Source organism: Eumetopias jubatus, unplaced genomic scaffold (genome assembly GCF_037043125.1).
Source record: "Eumetopias jubatus isolate StellerSeaLion01/CBP00866 unplaced genomic scaffold, mEumJub1_p1.0 scaffold_9, whole genome shotgun sequence".
NCBI classification, from domain to species: Eukaryota; Metazoa; Chordata; class Mammalia; order Carnivora; family Otariidae; genus Eumetopias; species Eumetopias jubatus.
In genome coordinates, this window is record NW_028274815.1 from 11,912,815 (window position 1) to 11,928,015 (window position 15,201).

Genomic DNA, 15,201 nt, shown 5'->3' on the forward strand with positions numbered 1-15,201 from the left:
CCATGCTCCTCAGACACCAGGACACCCCGTTCAGGGTCCTCGTTTGTAGACAAAGTGGCCGCCTTCCTCCTCCCAGAATGACAGCATTCCGAGCGTCCTGACAGCTTTGCCTTCAGCCCAGCTCAGGCCTGGTGGGGAGTCCGTGACCTTTCAGGTGCCCAAGAGCAGCAGAGGACCTTAGGGAGGTCAGCGGGGGTCTCAGAGACCACTCCCCGCCCCCGCCCGTGCAGATGGTCCTCTCCAGCCCAGCTCTCCTCCCGCACACCCTCCCTATCCCGAGGCCCCACGGGGAGCACTCCCCTGCTGAAGCCGGGCCTTCCCCCAGTGGAGTGGTATCATCAGGACACAGGCAGAGAAAGCCACCAAGTGATGTTGCCCAGAGTCACAGATTAGCCAGGCCAGCCCTCCAACCCAGATCCCGGCTCTAGCCCAGGATCATCAGCGTGGCTGAGGTCTGTGGCTCATCAGGATCCAACTTCCATCAGGTGAAGGGCTGCCTCCCGCTGAGTGAAAATGCCAATCCAGGCCCTTCCCCTTGACGGGAGAGCCCTGCCAGTAGAACCCCTCCAGGGCCATCTCTGTCACACCTCCTACGGCTTCTCCTGCTGCCCCTTGTGGAGGCCTTGGTCTCTGAGGTCTGCCCCTTGTGCCCTGAGGTGCCCTTCCAGAACTCACCACCGGGGGGCGGGCGGCGGGGCAGAGACTCCCACTCCAGTCCCTCACCACCACCGTCAGAACCAAGTTTGCATTGTAGTCCGGCCAGTCTGCTGTGCTCCCTGCTGGCTCCCAGCCCCGAGTGGGGGCCCCACGCCACAGCTCCGGGATCAGCAGTGTCAGGCTCGAGTGCCATCAGGACCGCGGGAGAGCAAGCCTTGCATCTCGTCTCCCCTGGTGGGTGGGGAGAGAGCCCACAGCATAGCTGCTCACACAAGACGCTCCCTTTTCTTCTTTTCAAGCCCTGGACACCCGGGAGTCTATTTCCCTATTTTCTCATTTTCTAAGCCATCTCTGGTTGATAATAAGTTTAAAGTTACTAAGAAGAGATGCAAGCCCCAACTGTTGGAGCTCAATGAGAGCACACAGCTGCTGTGTTTATAGTGAACCCGAGCAAGATGCAGCCTCTCTCCAAAGAATAGGGCAGAGCAGCATTTGAACGCTCTCCTGCTACAATTACCGTAATGAGTTTTCTTTCCAAAAAGATAAGACCCAGTTTGCAAGGGGAAGCTTAGCGTTCTAAAGGCAGTGCCTTTCAGACACGGAGCCAGCTGACTCGGGCAGCCTCCACACCAGATCTAAATTTAGCTGCGGGTTAAACAAGCGAGGGGCCTTTTCATTCCTCTGTTAAATCTCTCCCGTTTACAGGCGGCTCCTGCTCACCCTGGCACGTGAGAGCCGGGGGTATGTAGGCTGTGGCCAGTCCCTCCCAGACCAGGAGCTCCAGCCCCTCTAGTCCAGGCCCACTTTTCCACAGTGGGGCTGGATGGACAGACAGGCTGGGGTTAGAGCCTGTCACATTCCTTGTCTGCTTCTGAGTGACAGGCAAGTGGCCAGAGACATGGCCAACAAGAGACAAGGAGCCACGTGACATCAATCCGTTCTCCGGCTGGCTGCAGCTCAGCATGACTTGAGGTCTCACCCCTAGATAATTCTCATTGGTCAAGGTTGAGGGGTTGGGGGGGGCTCAGCATCAGGTTTTAAATTTTCCTCAGGTGATTCTAATACACAGCTATGATCATTAACCACGGGTCCTGACAACCTTCCAAGTGGATATTAGCACTTCAGGTCCTTGACTCGTCCTCTTCTTAGTAAGCTAGGTGATGCCGTAATTGTCTACAGAGAGTATTCATGGTGGTCAAAGCCATGGGCACGTTTTGGGAAACGCAGAATGGTAGGGAAGGTTTGAAGGAAGGCCCTGGGTACTGTGTGGGAAGCAGAGGGGTCTGGACATTTCAGTGTCTGAGCTCTTGAACAGGCTGGGATACCAGCAGGCAGTTGGAAAGACTCGAACAACATTTCAGAGCCCCCTTTGCCATACTATCAGCTCATGAATGGAAAAGAAAGATGGAAAATATAGCACAGGGCCATTCAGATGCCCGCCAGGAACTTCACCCAGGTCCCTCAGCACCGGGAGGAGGTGCCATGAGGATGGAATTGCACGCAGCATGTGGCCAAGGTTCTGAGTCAGACCACCTTCCACTGCCCGACAGTTCCATTACTTCTAGCTTTGTGTAGGGCTAACTACTTACTCTCTCTGCACCTCGTTTCCTTATGAGGTTATCAGTGATGAAATGAGTTAATGCATTTCAAGCTTGGGGTCTATGTTTGGGGTGGGGAATTCCCTCAGCTGAAGCAGGGCCTGGCACCAGTGAGAGACAGGAGTCCTGGGGCCGACGGGGGATCCAGCAGGGCACAGAGCATGCCGGGCGGCAGGGATGCAGCAGCCTGACCTAGTTGACATGCAAATATCTGGAAGGCATTATTAGCCCTCCTTCTGCATAAGAACATGAGACTCAGAGAGATGAGGTGACCTGCCATCACATACCAGAGCTCACTCCCTGCTCTGCCCATCCTCGGGTCCACCTTCCAGGCAAGCCAAGCTATGAAGTTTGAGTGTGACTGAGGACGAGTGCAGTCCTTTCTTATTCTGCTTTGTTTTCAAAGAGACAGGTTTGAGATAACTGTTAGGAGCTTTTTACAGCAAGAAAGCAGATTATCTCACATCTTTAACATTTATGGTCAACATTCTAAATACCAACATAAAGACCAACTCAATCTTCTAGAGTATCTATGCAGTTGGAATGAATCTGGAACGTATTCCTTCTCCCCCCTCCCCATAGAAACTGCTCAAACTTTGCAAATTTGATTTCTGGTGAGGACATGAGTCCGATCAGAGCAACGTAGGTTAGAGGAAGGACTCCCCTCCACAGAAGCATTGCACAGCGGAGACCCACAATTCACTGCAGGCCTTGAGCAAGTCACTTCAGCCCTCTGGCCCTCGGTTTATTTACCTAGAGAGTCATGGTGTTAATATTGGTGTCTAGGGCCTATAATTCTGCAATTTGAAGAAAAACATTTCTGGATGGATCCCATTAAAATGGACTATGTTATCTCAGAATACTGCCCACTTTGTTTTTTCAGTCACCTGAAATGACAGAAGGTAGCTGTAAGGTTCGAGAAAACCCAAGTGACCAGTAGGCATGCCTCATGGGAGTGGCTTGATCAATGCCATCTGGTACAGCTGGTGCCCTCAGAGTTCTAGGAAGGCCTTTCTGGCCTGTAGGTCTCTCTGCACAGGTGTTACCTAAGTGGGGAGAAAAATGTTGACCCCTTTCCTCTGAAAGCATTCCAGAGGCTTGTGTAAGCCATTCCCAAATTCTAGGCGCTACCAAAGGTTTGGACAAGGAACTCGGTCCAGGGGTAGACAACTGGTCAGAAGTCAGGGGAGTGGGCTATGAAGCCGATAAATCTTATCCAGAGATGATGAAAACTTCTTTTTATTTTTGTTCGAGCACTCTGTAGCTGCACCCATAGGAGTAGAAATGAAGTGAAGCCAGTGATGAGGATGATGGCATGGACGGTAAGGTAAAGCAATGTTATTCGTAGAGGGTGGGCCCGACCAGCTACTGTCCAGACCGCTGCTGTGGCTTGAATCTGGCGTGAGAGTCTCATGACAGCAAAGTCCAGAACTTCCATTCCGAGCCTCCACCTTCAAGCACCCACTTCTGCCGTGGGAGCAAGTGACAGCGAGTCATGCATTGGGGTCTTATGCCCCTGCGCAGGGGACACCCCCTCTGTGTTGGTTTTCCTGAGGGCGTTGCCATCCACACCCTTGCTATGAGGGGCTACATGCAAATTAGTGACCCCTCAACAGGACAAGTGCCCAGAGCGGCTCTGTTAGCCCACCCACCTGGTTATCCAGATTCCAGATATGCAACTCTGCCAAGCTTAGTATGTGATGTTGACGAGTGTGGGGACCCCCGATTCAGTAGGCACCTCACGTGCTCACATGGATCTGGCTGTGGCCTCACAATCGTGATTCACATAGTGTAACACTAACGAGCAGGGAGGAGGTAACATTTCTTGGGCCTCACTATGTATCTCACAGAGCCTCACACACACAACCTCACATAACTCAAAAACCTGTGACATAAACAATACAACCCTCGTTTTACACTGACTGACTAAGGTTCAGAGAGGTGGAGTGCTGTGAGCAAAACTGCATCACTAACTCGAGACGTCCTTCCTCCGTCCTAGGACATCCGCTCCAACCACTAACCATTCCACACACACTCTCCCTTTCAAATGCAGCCCTCCCCACCACCACATCCAACATGTCTTTATTCACTGTGCTCTACCCAGAAAAGGCAGTTCAAAGTAAAAGATGAAAAGTCTCTTTTAGTCAATGAGAGAGTACGTTAACCAGCCACTGCAAGAAAGAAAAAGCGTAAACGAGGCTCGTCACTTATGGACAGCTTTATTCGCAGTTTGTTGGAACCACTGAGAACAGTCGACAGGTACGCGTGATGCCGGTGGAACAGCATTTGGCTCCAGGGCTCCTTCCCACCGGGTGGCCGAGGAATCGTGGCCACGCAGGGCCGGGCCGGGCTCACACCCAGTGCTGCCCCGCGCTGAGCGCCGCGCTGAAGGTTCGCAAGGCCCGGTGCGTCCCCCTCACGGCCAGAAGGAGCGACCCCGCTTCGGCTTCATGGCCGGCCTCCCGCAAGTGTCTGGCCAGCCCCTCGGCATCCCAGGGCCCTTGCTGCAGGCTGGCCAAGAGGTGCTCAATGATATGTGGGTAGAAGGGAGTGGAGATACACTTCACCAGCAGCCTGGCATCCAGGAGCAGGGACAGAAGCTCTTGGTCACAGTTTGAGTCATTCACCTTTAAGAAAGGAGACAGGCAAAACATGAGTGTGGCCTTGCTTAGTTCCCGCCAGCGAACTCATCACGCACACCCTCCACTGCTTGCTACCCACTGCCTTTCTGCCTTCGCCACCCTAACCCCCGCCGCTCAGGTTCACGGTGCTCGCACCGAAAAGAGTGCCCGCGTGGACTGTGTCCACCATCACGCACACAGCATCCCACACACAGCCCCGTACCAAGAACCCCGAGTCGTGGCAACAGCTACCAAATACTGAGTGCCAGAAACTGCCACGTGTGTGCACGCCTCCCAATTCAACCCGAGCAGTCACAGGTGAGGGAAAGGCGGTGTAAGGGCTTGGCCTCACATCGTGGCAGGTCAGGGAGCCAGGACAGGAGCTGGGCTTTCAACGGCGGCATTTCCCGTCTCACTGGTGCTGCCCCACGGTCCATATCCTTGATAACCTCTCCTGTACGTAGATCCACATGAAAAACATTCCCTCCAGAACAGGAAAACCATTTTTCTACTCCACCGAGAAAACACATCTGTCAATCCTGCTGATGTAAATAGGGTAACGGACAGGAGGGCTGTAGGCTGTTCTTGCTTAAGCCTCTAGAAAGCTCAGTAGCAAATTTACCTTTTTAAGACTTTTTAAAAAAAGATTTATTTTAGAGACAGAGAGCTTGCGCGTGCAAGCCCACAAGCGGGAAAAGGGAGACAGAATCTTCAAGCAGACTCCACACTGAGCACAGAGCCCAATGTAGGGTTCAATCTCATGACCCTGAGATCATGACCTGAGCTGAAATCAAGAGTCGGAAGCTCAACCGACTGAGCCACCCAAGCGCCCCTTTAAGACATTTTTATATAGCTTCAGGACCTGTTTTACAGGCTCTTTCAGCTTGGATATCCTCTGCGTTTCTGCCCTCATCTGCTTAGTCTCTGTATGGTTTTCCATGGCTTTGACACTCTGCTTATGCTTTTCCATTTAATATTATTGTCTGTATTTTTTGTAAGGAATCAAGTCAACATTAATCACACTCAGAACTCCGAGCCCCTCATCTACATCGGGGTGTCAAAGAACAGCTTCATGACGGTTCTTCTTAATGTTACTGTGCACTTTTAGTAGTTTTGGTTGTAGGCACCTCCGAAAGAATGTGGCATTTCAAAGCCAATTAACTAATGTGTAGACCAACTATGTTATACAACTGAACACAGTGTGGTCTTCCCACATGTTCTGTGACAAGGAGAAAAGGCTTCTGAGGATGGGGTCAACTGTGTCCACTGACTTCAAGAATGAAAACAAAAGCAGTTCTGGGAACAATAATCACTGCCCACTGTCAGAGAGCATCTGTCTTTCCTGCAACCTAGTGATCCTTTAAAACCAACATAAACATCCACTCCAAGGCCATCTTCGGGATGACATTCTCCCTAAATCTCTCGGCCAAGTTGATTCCTCCTTCCTCCGCTCCGTGGCACTCCGTGGACTACATGCTCCACCTACAGATGTGGTCGTCATCTGTAGGCCTATCTCCCCCGCTGGACTGGGGGCTTCCTGAGGGCACAGAGGTTTGATCCTCCTTCTCGTCCAGCATCCAGTTTAATCAACATTTGCTACACGGCTGAATGAAGCTGCATTATTGAACACTGTCACATTTTTGTAAATGGCACAAGTACATGATAAGAATGCTCTCTCTGCAGAGAATCTGAATACAGCTGGATTCTAGAACCTCAGAGTCTCTGCCAACCCTGGGCCTCTCACTCTGCCCCAGCACATGCGGCTCCCCAACCTTTGGCTCAGGAAGACACTTTGGTTGAACTCAATTTAGGAGCTTTTTTTGTGTTTTTAGAGGCTAGATGAGAGGAGAGGAAAGTGGTAGGAAGGACCAGCTTTGCTGCTGCAAGGGGCACGGGCACGGGTGTTTTCAACACTCCCCACTGGGGGCTGCTGAGGGGTTCTGTGTATCTTCTTGCCTTCCAGCTTCCTTCCTCCTCCTTCTGCTTCATAGTTGGGAAACAAGTATCTTGAGCCCCTGCGGGTGCTGCCCCCACCACCACCGTGTCTACACTTACGGAGGGCTGCCCACGTGCCAGTGAACACTTTGCTCAACCTTAAAGCATCCCTTTAAGACTATTATCTCATTTGAGGGATGAAGAAACCCGTCCAGTGAGGTCACAGTCATGTGTCAAGTGTCACGGGGCTGCTAACTGGTGCGCTGGACTGGCAGCCCTCATCCCAAGCCCTCATCCCGGACTTGTCTACTGTTTGTTCACCTCCAGAATGTAGCCTCCAGAACAAAGCTTTCTCTTTGTTTACCCCTGCATCCCTGATGGCCAGAACAGTGTTGCCACATGCTAGGGGCTTGGCAAGACGTGTGGGATGAATCCACGAATGAATGAGTAATTCCAACGCTCTCGCCCTTCCCCTATAGGCCACTGCCTCCCCACATGCATGCGCGCACGCACACATGGGGCACCTGAGTTACTGTGCGTGTTATTGTTCGGTTCACCCTTAAAAGAATCCCTCCACCTGGCCCTCTACAAGGGACCAGAATGTGTGCCAGGATGCTCCAGGCAAATGTTTGATAAAACGTACAGATAAAAGGCTCAGCATCCAAACACTGCAGGGCAATACCTTCTTTGCTAGGCCACCTTTATTATTCTGTTTACTCATGAACCCTCCCTTTAGGGGCCCGAAAGTCTCCTAGAAAGAGAGTGATGGATTTTTCCAGCGTGAGGAAGAGACAGGGGTTCTGTCAAGGCCTGCAGCCGCTGCTCCTCTCGCTCCCCTCTTCTGTTTGCTTTTCTCCAGGGCAATGACATCCTTAAAATCGGTTTCCTACTGGATGCACCCAGCCTTGCAGAGAGCTGCCGTGTGCTGGCAGGGTGGGAGTCCGCGGCGGGCAGGCGGGCAGGGACAGGGTGGGCATCCACCTCTAAAAGTTCTCTACGTACTCCCTTGGCTAAGAAAGCCTGAGGCAGAAGTCATGGAAATCAGATACCAAATTTCCCCTTTGGCCCACCCAGAGGTTCCCTCAAGAAAGGCAGAGTCCGAGACTGCTGACCTCCACTGAGCTGGGGCAGGGGCCAGGCCAAAGTCTGGGCGGAAGTTCTGGTTCAGTGACTTGTCATCAGGTGCTAAGAAGATGGAAGTGGCTGACCTGTTTTCCTTTCTCTGACCTTGTACCTGGTTCTGGCTCTTTGCAAAAGGTATAGCATGGCCAGAGTATACTTTATAATTGTCATGTACAAGGAAAATACTGCACAATTATTCTGGGCATATTTGGGACAAAATAGAGAATGAAAAGAATACAGAAAGAAAGATGGCCTTTGTGGGGACTCGTTCCAACAACTACAGCTTAAAGAAGAGGAGCCTGAGGGTCAGAGAAGAGATGGATTGCCCGAGGTCACCGAGAGCCAAAACTGCTTCTCTCCACGCGCCAGGCCTCCTGCCTCGGGGGTGCCAAGGCCAGCTGGGTCGTTGTCCTCAGCCGAGCAGAGCGTCTGGCACCCCCAAGCCTTCCCAGGCACGAATGCCCCACTGCTGAGTTGCCTCAGGAATTTGTTAAGCCTCAACTTTTCTTCATTCTTGTTTTTGGCCAAAATTCTAACTTAAGGCACTAGAAGTCTGGTACTATCTTACCACCCATTATTCCTAACCTACTTTATTTTCCTTTTTGAAACTTAAAAATAAAAAATACTTAAAAATAAAAAACTTAACTTAAAAATAAAAAGGCAGAAATAGTTTGAAAAAACAAATTGTCTATATGTGCACCACCAGAAAATTACTTTTTCCTCCTTTTCTTTTCCAGTAATTTTCCATGTGCATGGAGATTTTTTTCACAATCATAGGGTATTTGTAGTCTACTTTACTCATGACATGTTAAAAAAAATTTTAATGTTTTTACATAGTTTTCATTCTTAAAAATTGTAATGGCTACAAAATAGTCTACTGAGTGGAGATAAGTTATTTAACTTCTGCTAGGAATATTTCAGCTGTTTTTAAATGTTTGGTATTATTGAAGTACTACCAATGATTTTTTTCCTGTATGTGCTTTCTTGAAATCACTTCCATAGGATAAATTACCCGAGAATGTGACCCCAGAATGTGACTGCACTTGGAGAAAGAGCCTTTATGGAGGTAATTAGGTTTACTAAGTCACGTGGGTAGATCCTCATCCAATCTGACTGGTGTCCTTATCAAGAGGAAAGGACACACACATGGACCAAGGGGCAACCGTGTGAGGACACAGGGTGAAGGTGGCTGTCTGCAAGCCAAGGAGAGAGGCCTCAGGAGAAATCAATCCTGCTGACATCTTGATCTTGGACTTCGGCCTCCAGAACTGTGCGGCAGTAAATTTCTGTGATTTGAGTCGCCCGGTCCATGGCGCTTGGTTACTGTAGCGCACACACACTAATACATGGGAAAGAGTACCTGAAACCTTTTTTGGCGTGGACGTGAATGTGAGTGCAGCCATAGTAAAGTCAACTGTCCGGTTTACAGGGGAAGCATCCATGGAGGGCTGTGTTGGTTTCACTGTAAACATCTCAGCTTTGGCAGTTATTATTTTGAAAACAAAATTATTTTGCTAATTTAGAAGATATGTAATGATACCTCAAGGATGCTTTAATTTGAATGTTTATTTGCAAGGACCATTTTTTCCCATACCATTTCCTATCATTTTTATTTTTTCTTGTGGGAAGCATCAAATCCTTTGCTCCTTTACTGGAGTTGTTACATCGTTCTTTCACATGTGAAAGAGTTCTTGTATAACTTAAATGTTAACCCCGATTTTAGTTATAGTGAACATTCTAAACTGTTTGCAATTCTGTTTTGTTGTTTTATGGGAGTTTTACATTTTTAGAAAAAGAACGGTTCCTTTATGATTTTTTTTCTATTGCTTTAAAACTTAGAAGTTGTAATTCCTCAAATGATCTGATATACATACATTTTTTTCTGAATTTTAAAAATATGTAACTTTTTAACTGTTCAAGAATTACTTCAGTATATAGTCTGTGGAAAAATACACATCGCTGACATTTGCTTGACTGGTGCTTTCAGAGCTTGAGGAAAAAAAATATGTTCTGTCATTTCTGGACTCAGTTGGATGAAATAAATATGAAACAAGTCCAGGAGGATTAGTTGATTTAATTCCTTTGATCGAATAACTTTGAATTCGACTGAGAGGCAGTCTGGTCTTGGGAAGAGAAGACAGACTTTGGGCTAGAGACCAATTTCCAATCCTGGTTTCTTTGCTGAAGAGCTGTGTGACCTTGTTAAGGACAATCTCTCTGGGCCCTAGATTCCACATCTGAAAAACAGCCCATCTCTAGGGCTGTGAGAACCTATGCTTTTAAGTGCCGAGCACAACGCCTGGTGCAGAGTTCAAGCTCAGTAGAGGGCCGAAGTTATTACAGTCAAACAAACAAGGCATGAAGCATATTCTAGAAGGGGAAGGCGTACACATATCACAAAATGGGTAATGCTTGCCATCTCGGTCACTGATTATTTCTTCTGTCAGTAATTAATTTTTGAGAATAAATGAAACTTTGCAGATCTTGGGAAAGAAATCTATTAAAGCACAAAGCACTACTGTCTTCCAAGTCATTAAAATGTTATCTGCTTAATTCCGGTTTCCACAACAGGTAATGAACCTTCTCTGAATTAAAATCTTTGATTTTATGGATCTATAACAAATGGAGAGTAATTATAGTAATGAAGTAAGCTGAAATTCCAGGAGCATAATGTATGCAGGACCTCATTCCAATTACTTTAAAGAAGATGATTTAATATTATTTCACTGTTTACTTGAGGACAGGATATTTGTCTCATTTTTACATATACTGCTATTAATGAAAGTTATTAAACACCAACTACAAGGGCAGAAAAATAAAAGGGCAGCACAACTATATGTGTGGGTAAGAACAACACCCGCAGGGTTTCTTCTGTACTCTGTTTATCTGAATGATATTCAGAGACTCCACTTTGGCAGAAGCACCAGTCTCTCTCCCCGCACGGGATTTAACAGTACACCTCTTCTGAAACCAAAATGATGACAAGTCATCTAACTTATGCTTTAGCAACGGGCGAGAATCATTGAAAAGCCAAGCTTGATCACATCTATGACCGCAGGAAATGCTGCATCGAGGGCCCTGAGTTTGGCTGGTTCCACACTGTTCCTACCTCCTTCTCACTTTCATTTCTTGTGCTATTGTTTCACATGTGAATCTCCCCGTAATTCCTTTGAACATACGATGTTATTTTACTTCATCTTTACAGACATCCTGCCCATTCCTCACTTCTGCACCCAGTACCAGGCTGTTCACCATCCATGCAGCCAAGAAATCGAATAGATTAACCTACAGGGAGTGAGCTGCCTGTCACCAGAGGTATCCAGCTAAGAGCTGTGTGAGAAGGCAGTATTGAGGGAACCCTCCAGAGTGGAAGAGACTCTCACTAAGGAGGTATTAGTTGGAAACCTGGATAGAGTTAAAGAGGGGACAAAGAAAGGAAGGTTTCTTGGTTCTGTGTAACAACGTTAACGTAAAGACGTGTTTCTGAGAATCTTGAAGGCTCTCCCTCCAACCTAGACACAGGTGCATTGTAAGTAATGTTGGCAGGTTCCTGTGCCTTCAAGGCAAGATGAAAGAAGATGAGAATCACCAATACTAAATACACGAAGGACTGTCCATGGAAGCAACTAATTCTGAGCAACTCTATCCGGGAAGGCTAAGATCAATGTGTTCAAGATAAAGTACCACACAAGGTAAAGATCAATCTGGAGGTACTCTCTTACCACGAGGTTTATCAAAAACTGGCAGGGAGCACCCTGGGAGGTGGTGAGCTCCCGACCCCCAGCAGCGCTTGACCAGGACCTCAGTGTCTGAGTGGGCTTGAAAAAGGAAGCCCTGTGGTGGGCAAGTTGTTAGACTAGCTCTGCCCGAGTCTCTTTCAGAGCTCACATGATTCGAGATGCTTGCAGCAATTTCACTTCTCTGCAGAGAGAACTCTCTTCCACTATAGGACAGCCTGCCCCGTTACGTTAAAGGAGCGGCACGGCTGAGTACAGGCTCTGAATGTGGGGCCCAGGGTTTCAAGTTCAACGCCAGCTCCTACTAGCTGGATGACCCCTGGGTCATCTGTGAAACTAGAATGCGATCTCCCCACAAGTTAATTAAGAAGAGTAAGTGCGGCTGTGCCTACTAACAGTGCCTGACAAAGAGCTGGCACCGGAAAGATGGTACTTATTATTAGGTTCAGAGAGAAATGCTCAAGTAGGTGATAAGGTCTTAAACCCTTCCTCTATGACCCCTTGAATGATTCTTTCAGTAGGCACGCTGGTCCAGGACAGATCCTGGGAGGGAGGGTGCGCGTCGAGGCGTCGAGCAGGACTAAAGTGAAGGACGCAAGCTGCGAAGAGCAGAAGCTAGCTCAAATCCGGAATTATTTTTCAGTCTACGGAACTATTATAGATCGACATCTGCTTACTCTGGTGAAATGAGGGATGAGTTTTACCCTGTAGGAAATACTCCAGGGGTGAGATGTGAACACAGCAGCAGGAATATCCTTCTTGGAGAGAGTAACGTTTTGGAGGCCAGCTCAGATCTCACTGAGGCTGATGGACAGATAGCCCGACTTAACTCGGACTTACGATTTTTTGACTTTACAATGGTGCACAAGCAACACACATTCAGTAGGAACATCACTTTGAATTTTGATTTTGGATCTTCTCCTGGACTAGCAGCACGCAGTACGATCCTCTCTGACGAAGCTGGGCGGCAGCCACAGCTCCCCGCCAGCCACTCGGATACACTGAGCTCCACCCCCATATTCTGTTTCTCCCCTTCAGCACAGTTCAAATTCAACAAACTACATGAGATATTCGATACTTTATTATAAAATAGGCTTTTGTGTTAGATGATTTTGCTGTAGGTTAACGGAAGTGTCTGGAGCACGTGTGGGGTAGGGGAGGCTCAGCTCCGATGTTCAGTAGGTTAGGTGTACTAAATGCATTTTTGACTTATGATATTCTCAACTATGATGGATTTATTGGGGCGTAACCCCATCGTTAGCTGAGGAAGATCTGTACCATGCAAGGGTTTTAATTATTCATCAACAACATGGTCTCTAAGAAAGACTTTCTATTTCCTCAGGAAAGAGGCTGCTGGCCACTTGTAAGAGGTTACATGCTCAACACTGGGGGTGTGCAATTTCGGAAAAGCTCAGAGAAGGAAACAAGTACCGCTATTGGAGGAAAAGCCGGTACAATCTCAGGCATCAGCACCTACGCATCATCCGCGCGGCTGTAAACACTTACAAAGCTGTCAGCGTCTTACAACGAATAGTGAAGTAACACATGCGATCAGTGAGCGAGTGGGGGTGTTTTTCCACCTCGATCCACACGCTGTGCAGGAGCAGCTGCCTATCAGAGGAGTCCCTGTGCCGGATGCTTTTTCTTTTAATGTCAACAGGAACTACCGTCCATAACTGTAAGGGGGAAACTGAAGTTACTGGTGAACTCAGGCCCTCTACTAAGGGACAGAGGGAACAGCAAAATAAACACACAGAAAAGAAAGCAAGTGTATTATATTTTCCACTGCAATACCACATATGATTTAAAAACTACTATTTCTTACTATTTTAAACAAGGAATAACATTCAAAAGTATAAGGTCTGAAGATACTTGGCATTTCTGTAAACACAATTTAAGGTCATAGATGGGTCAGCCTAATGGGAATACTCAACCCTAGTATGGAGAAGTTACAGTTAAGTCTCATTACCCAATTCTCACAGGTGAGGGTCTCGGTGGGCAGGTAAGTGACTCATCTCGGCAACTGACACCTCTGGTTTTGATTTTTGATTTTGATTTTTGCATCTGAAGGCCACAGAGGTTTCAGGTGTTATCACAACCCCAGGCAAACCACCCACAGTCTCCAGGGCTATTTCAAAAGCACAGAGTTTTAGCATAATGCTGCACATCAGATCAAAGTGGTACAGAGGTAAATCAGCACCATTTCAAAATGACTTGGTGTTACAAGGTTCCCACTTGGTTTCTTATTTTGATAGCCTGTGTGTGTGTGTGTGTGTGTGTGTGTGTGTGTGTGTGTGTGTGTCGGGGGTGGGGCAGTGTAGAGGGCATGGGGGCAGGGGGGCGGTCTGTGGGGGTGGTGGGTAGCAAAGCTAGTTAGCATTTAGGGAGTCCCAGTTCTAGCTGCAATTCTGACAGAGGCATTGGAGATAAAAATCTTTAAAATGAAAACTGATACACTCGCCTTCAGAATTTAGGATTGCATTGAGAGCTCTATGCAGGATGAATACAGACAGGCGATGTATAATACATCACTGTTTTATTCTGGAAGAGACCCATGGCAAATATAGTGGGAATACCTAAGCAGAGACACTAACACAGTGTACAATGGTGGCGAGGGAAAAAAGCACTGAAAATATGCAGTTTGATTTTCTTCCATTTTTCCCTTCTTCCTGATTTCTTGGATTTACAATAAAAAAATAAGCTATGGGGAAAAAAAGTCCACTGTAATTCCTAGCTTCTTGTAAATTCCCAACGTTACACAATGTTTATTTTAGCACAGATGGACGGGGGGCTACCAGCACACAGGTACCCTCCACTCCCTACTTCTGTCTAGTCTCCAGAGAGGCCCTGCTATGATCAATCTTCAGTGACTGAAGGGTAGTCACCAAATCTTTACAGAATTCAGAAATACATCTCAATGAATAAATGCATTAGATTTTACTCATTTTGTTCATTATGACTATTTCCAAATGCAATTATGGCCTACATTCTCTAACCATATACCTAACTTTCTGTATCTGTTGTCATTAAATCTTCACTGTCTTGTTTGGCAAGTCTGTACCCTCCGCTCCAGAACTCTCCTCCCCTCTCTGGTCCCTAGAAAACATCCCCTTACATTTTTGTTAAAAACTCACATGCATGAGTATACCCACACACCTAAAACTGTGTGTGCATAGTGTGTGTACACACTCACAAAACTTCAAATGAAAGAATGATCTCTCTACAGAAGGGTTTCGGCAAGGATCATACAACACAAATGCATTAAAACACAACCCTGAGCTATCTTTTCCCAAAGTGTAAAATTTTAAAAGGGAAGTGAAAGTTTCTTCCTTAATCATGGTAACAAGACAACCAGCCTTGAGGGAGAAATCTCAGGCCCTGACTTTAGTATGTCATTCCTCAAGCCAAGACACTGCTTCAATGGCACATTAGTTTGCCAGAGGAAGTAAGAGCTTGAGATTTCAGATGGTGCCAGTAAACATAATCTGAAGCCACTATCTCACCTTTTATTAGTAGGTAAACAAACACCTA

General features: G+C 47.4%; 1 protein-coding gene across 1 annotated transcript in view; it reads right to left on the minus strand.

Moving 5' to 3' along the window:
• Positions 1-4,458: 4,458 nt before the first annotated feature.
• NBAS (NBAS subunit of NRZ tethering complex) overlaps positions 4,459-15,201 on the minus strand; it is a 351,301-nt gene continuing 340,558 nt past the window's right edge. Inside the window, exon 52 of the mRNA XM_028099384.2 lies at positions 4,459-4,882. Coding sequence (XP_027955185.2) covers positions 4,607-4,882 — 276 coding nt within the window. The 3' untranslated portion in view covers positions 4,459-4,606. The remainder of the gene's footprint in view (positions 4,883-15,201) is intronic.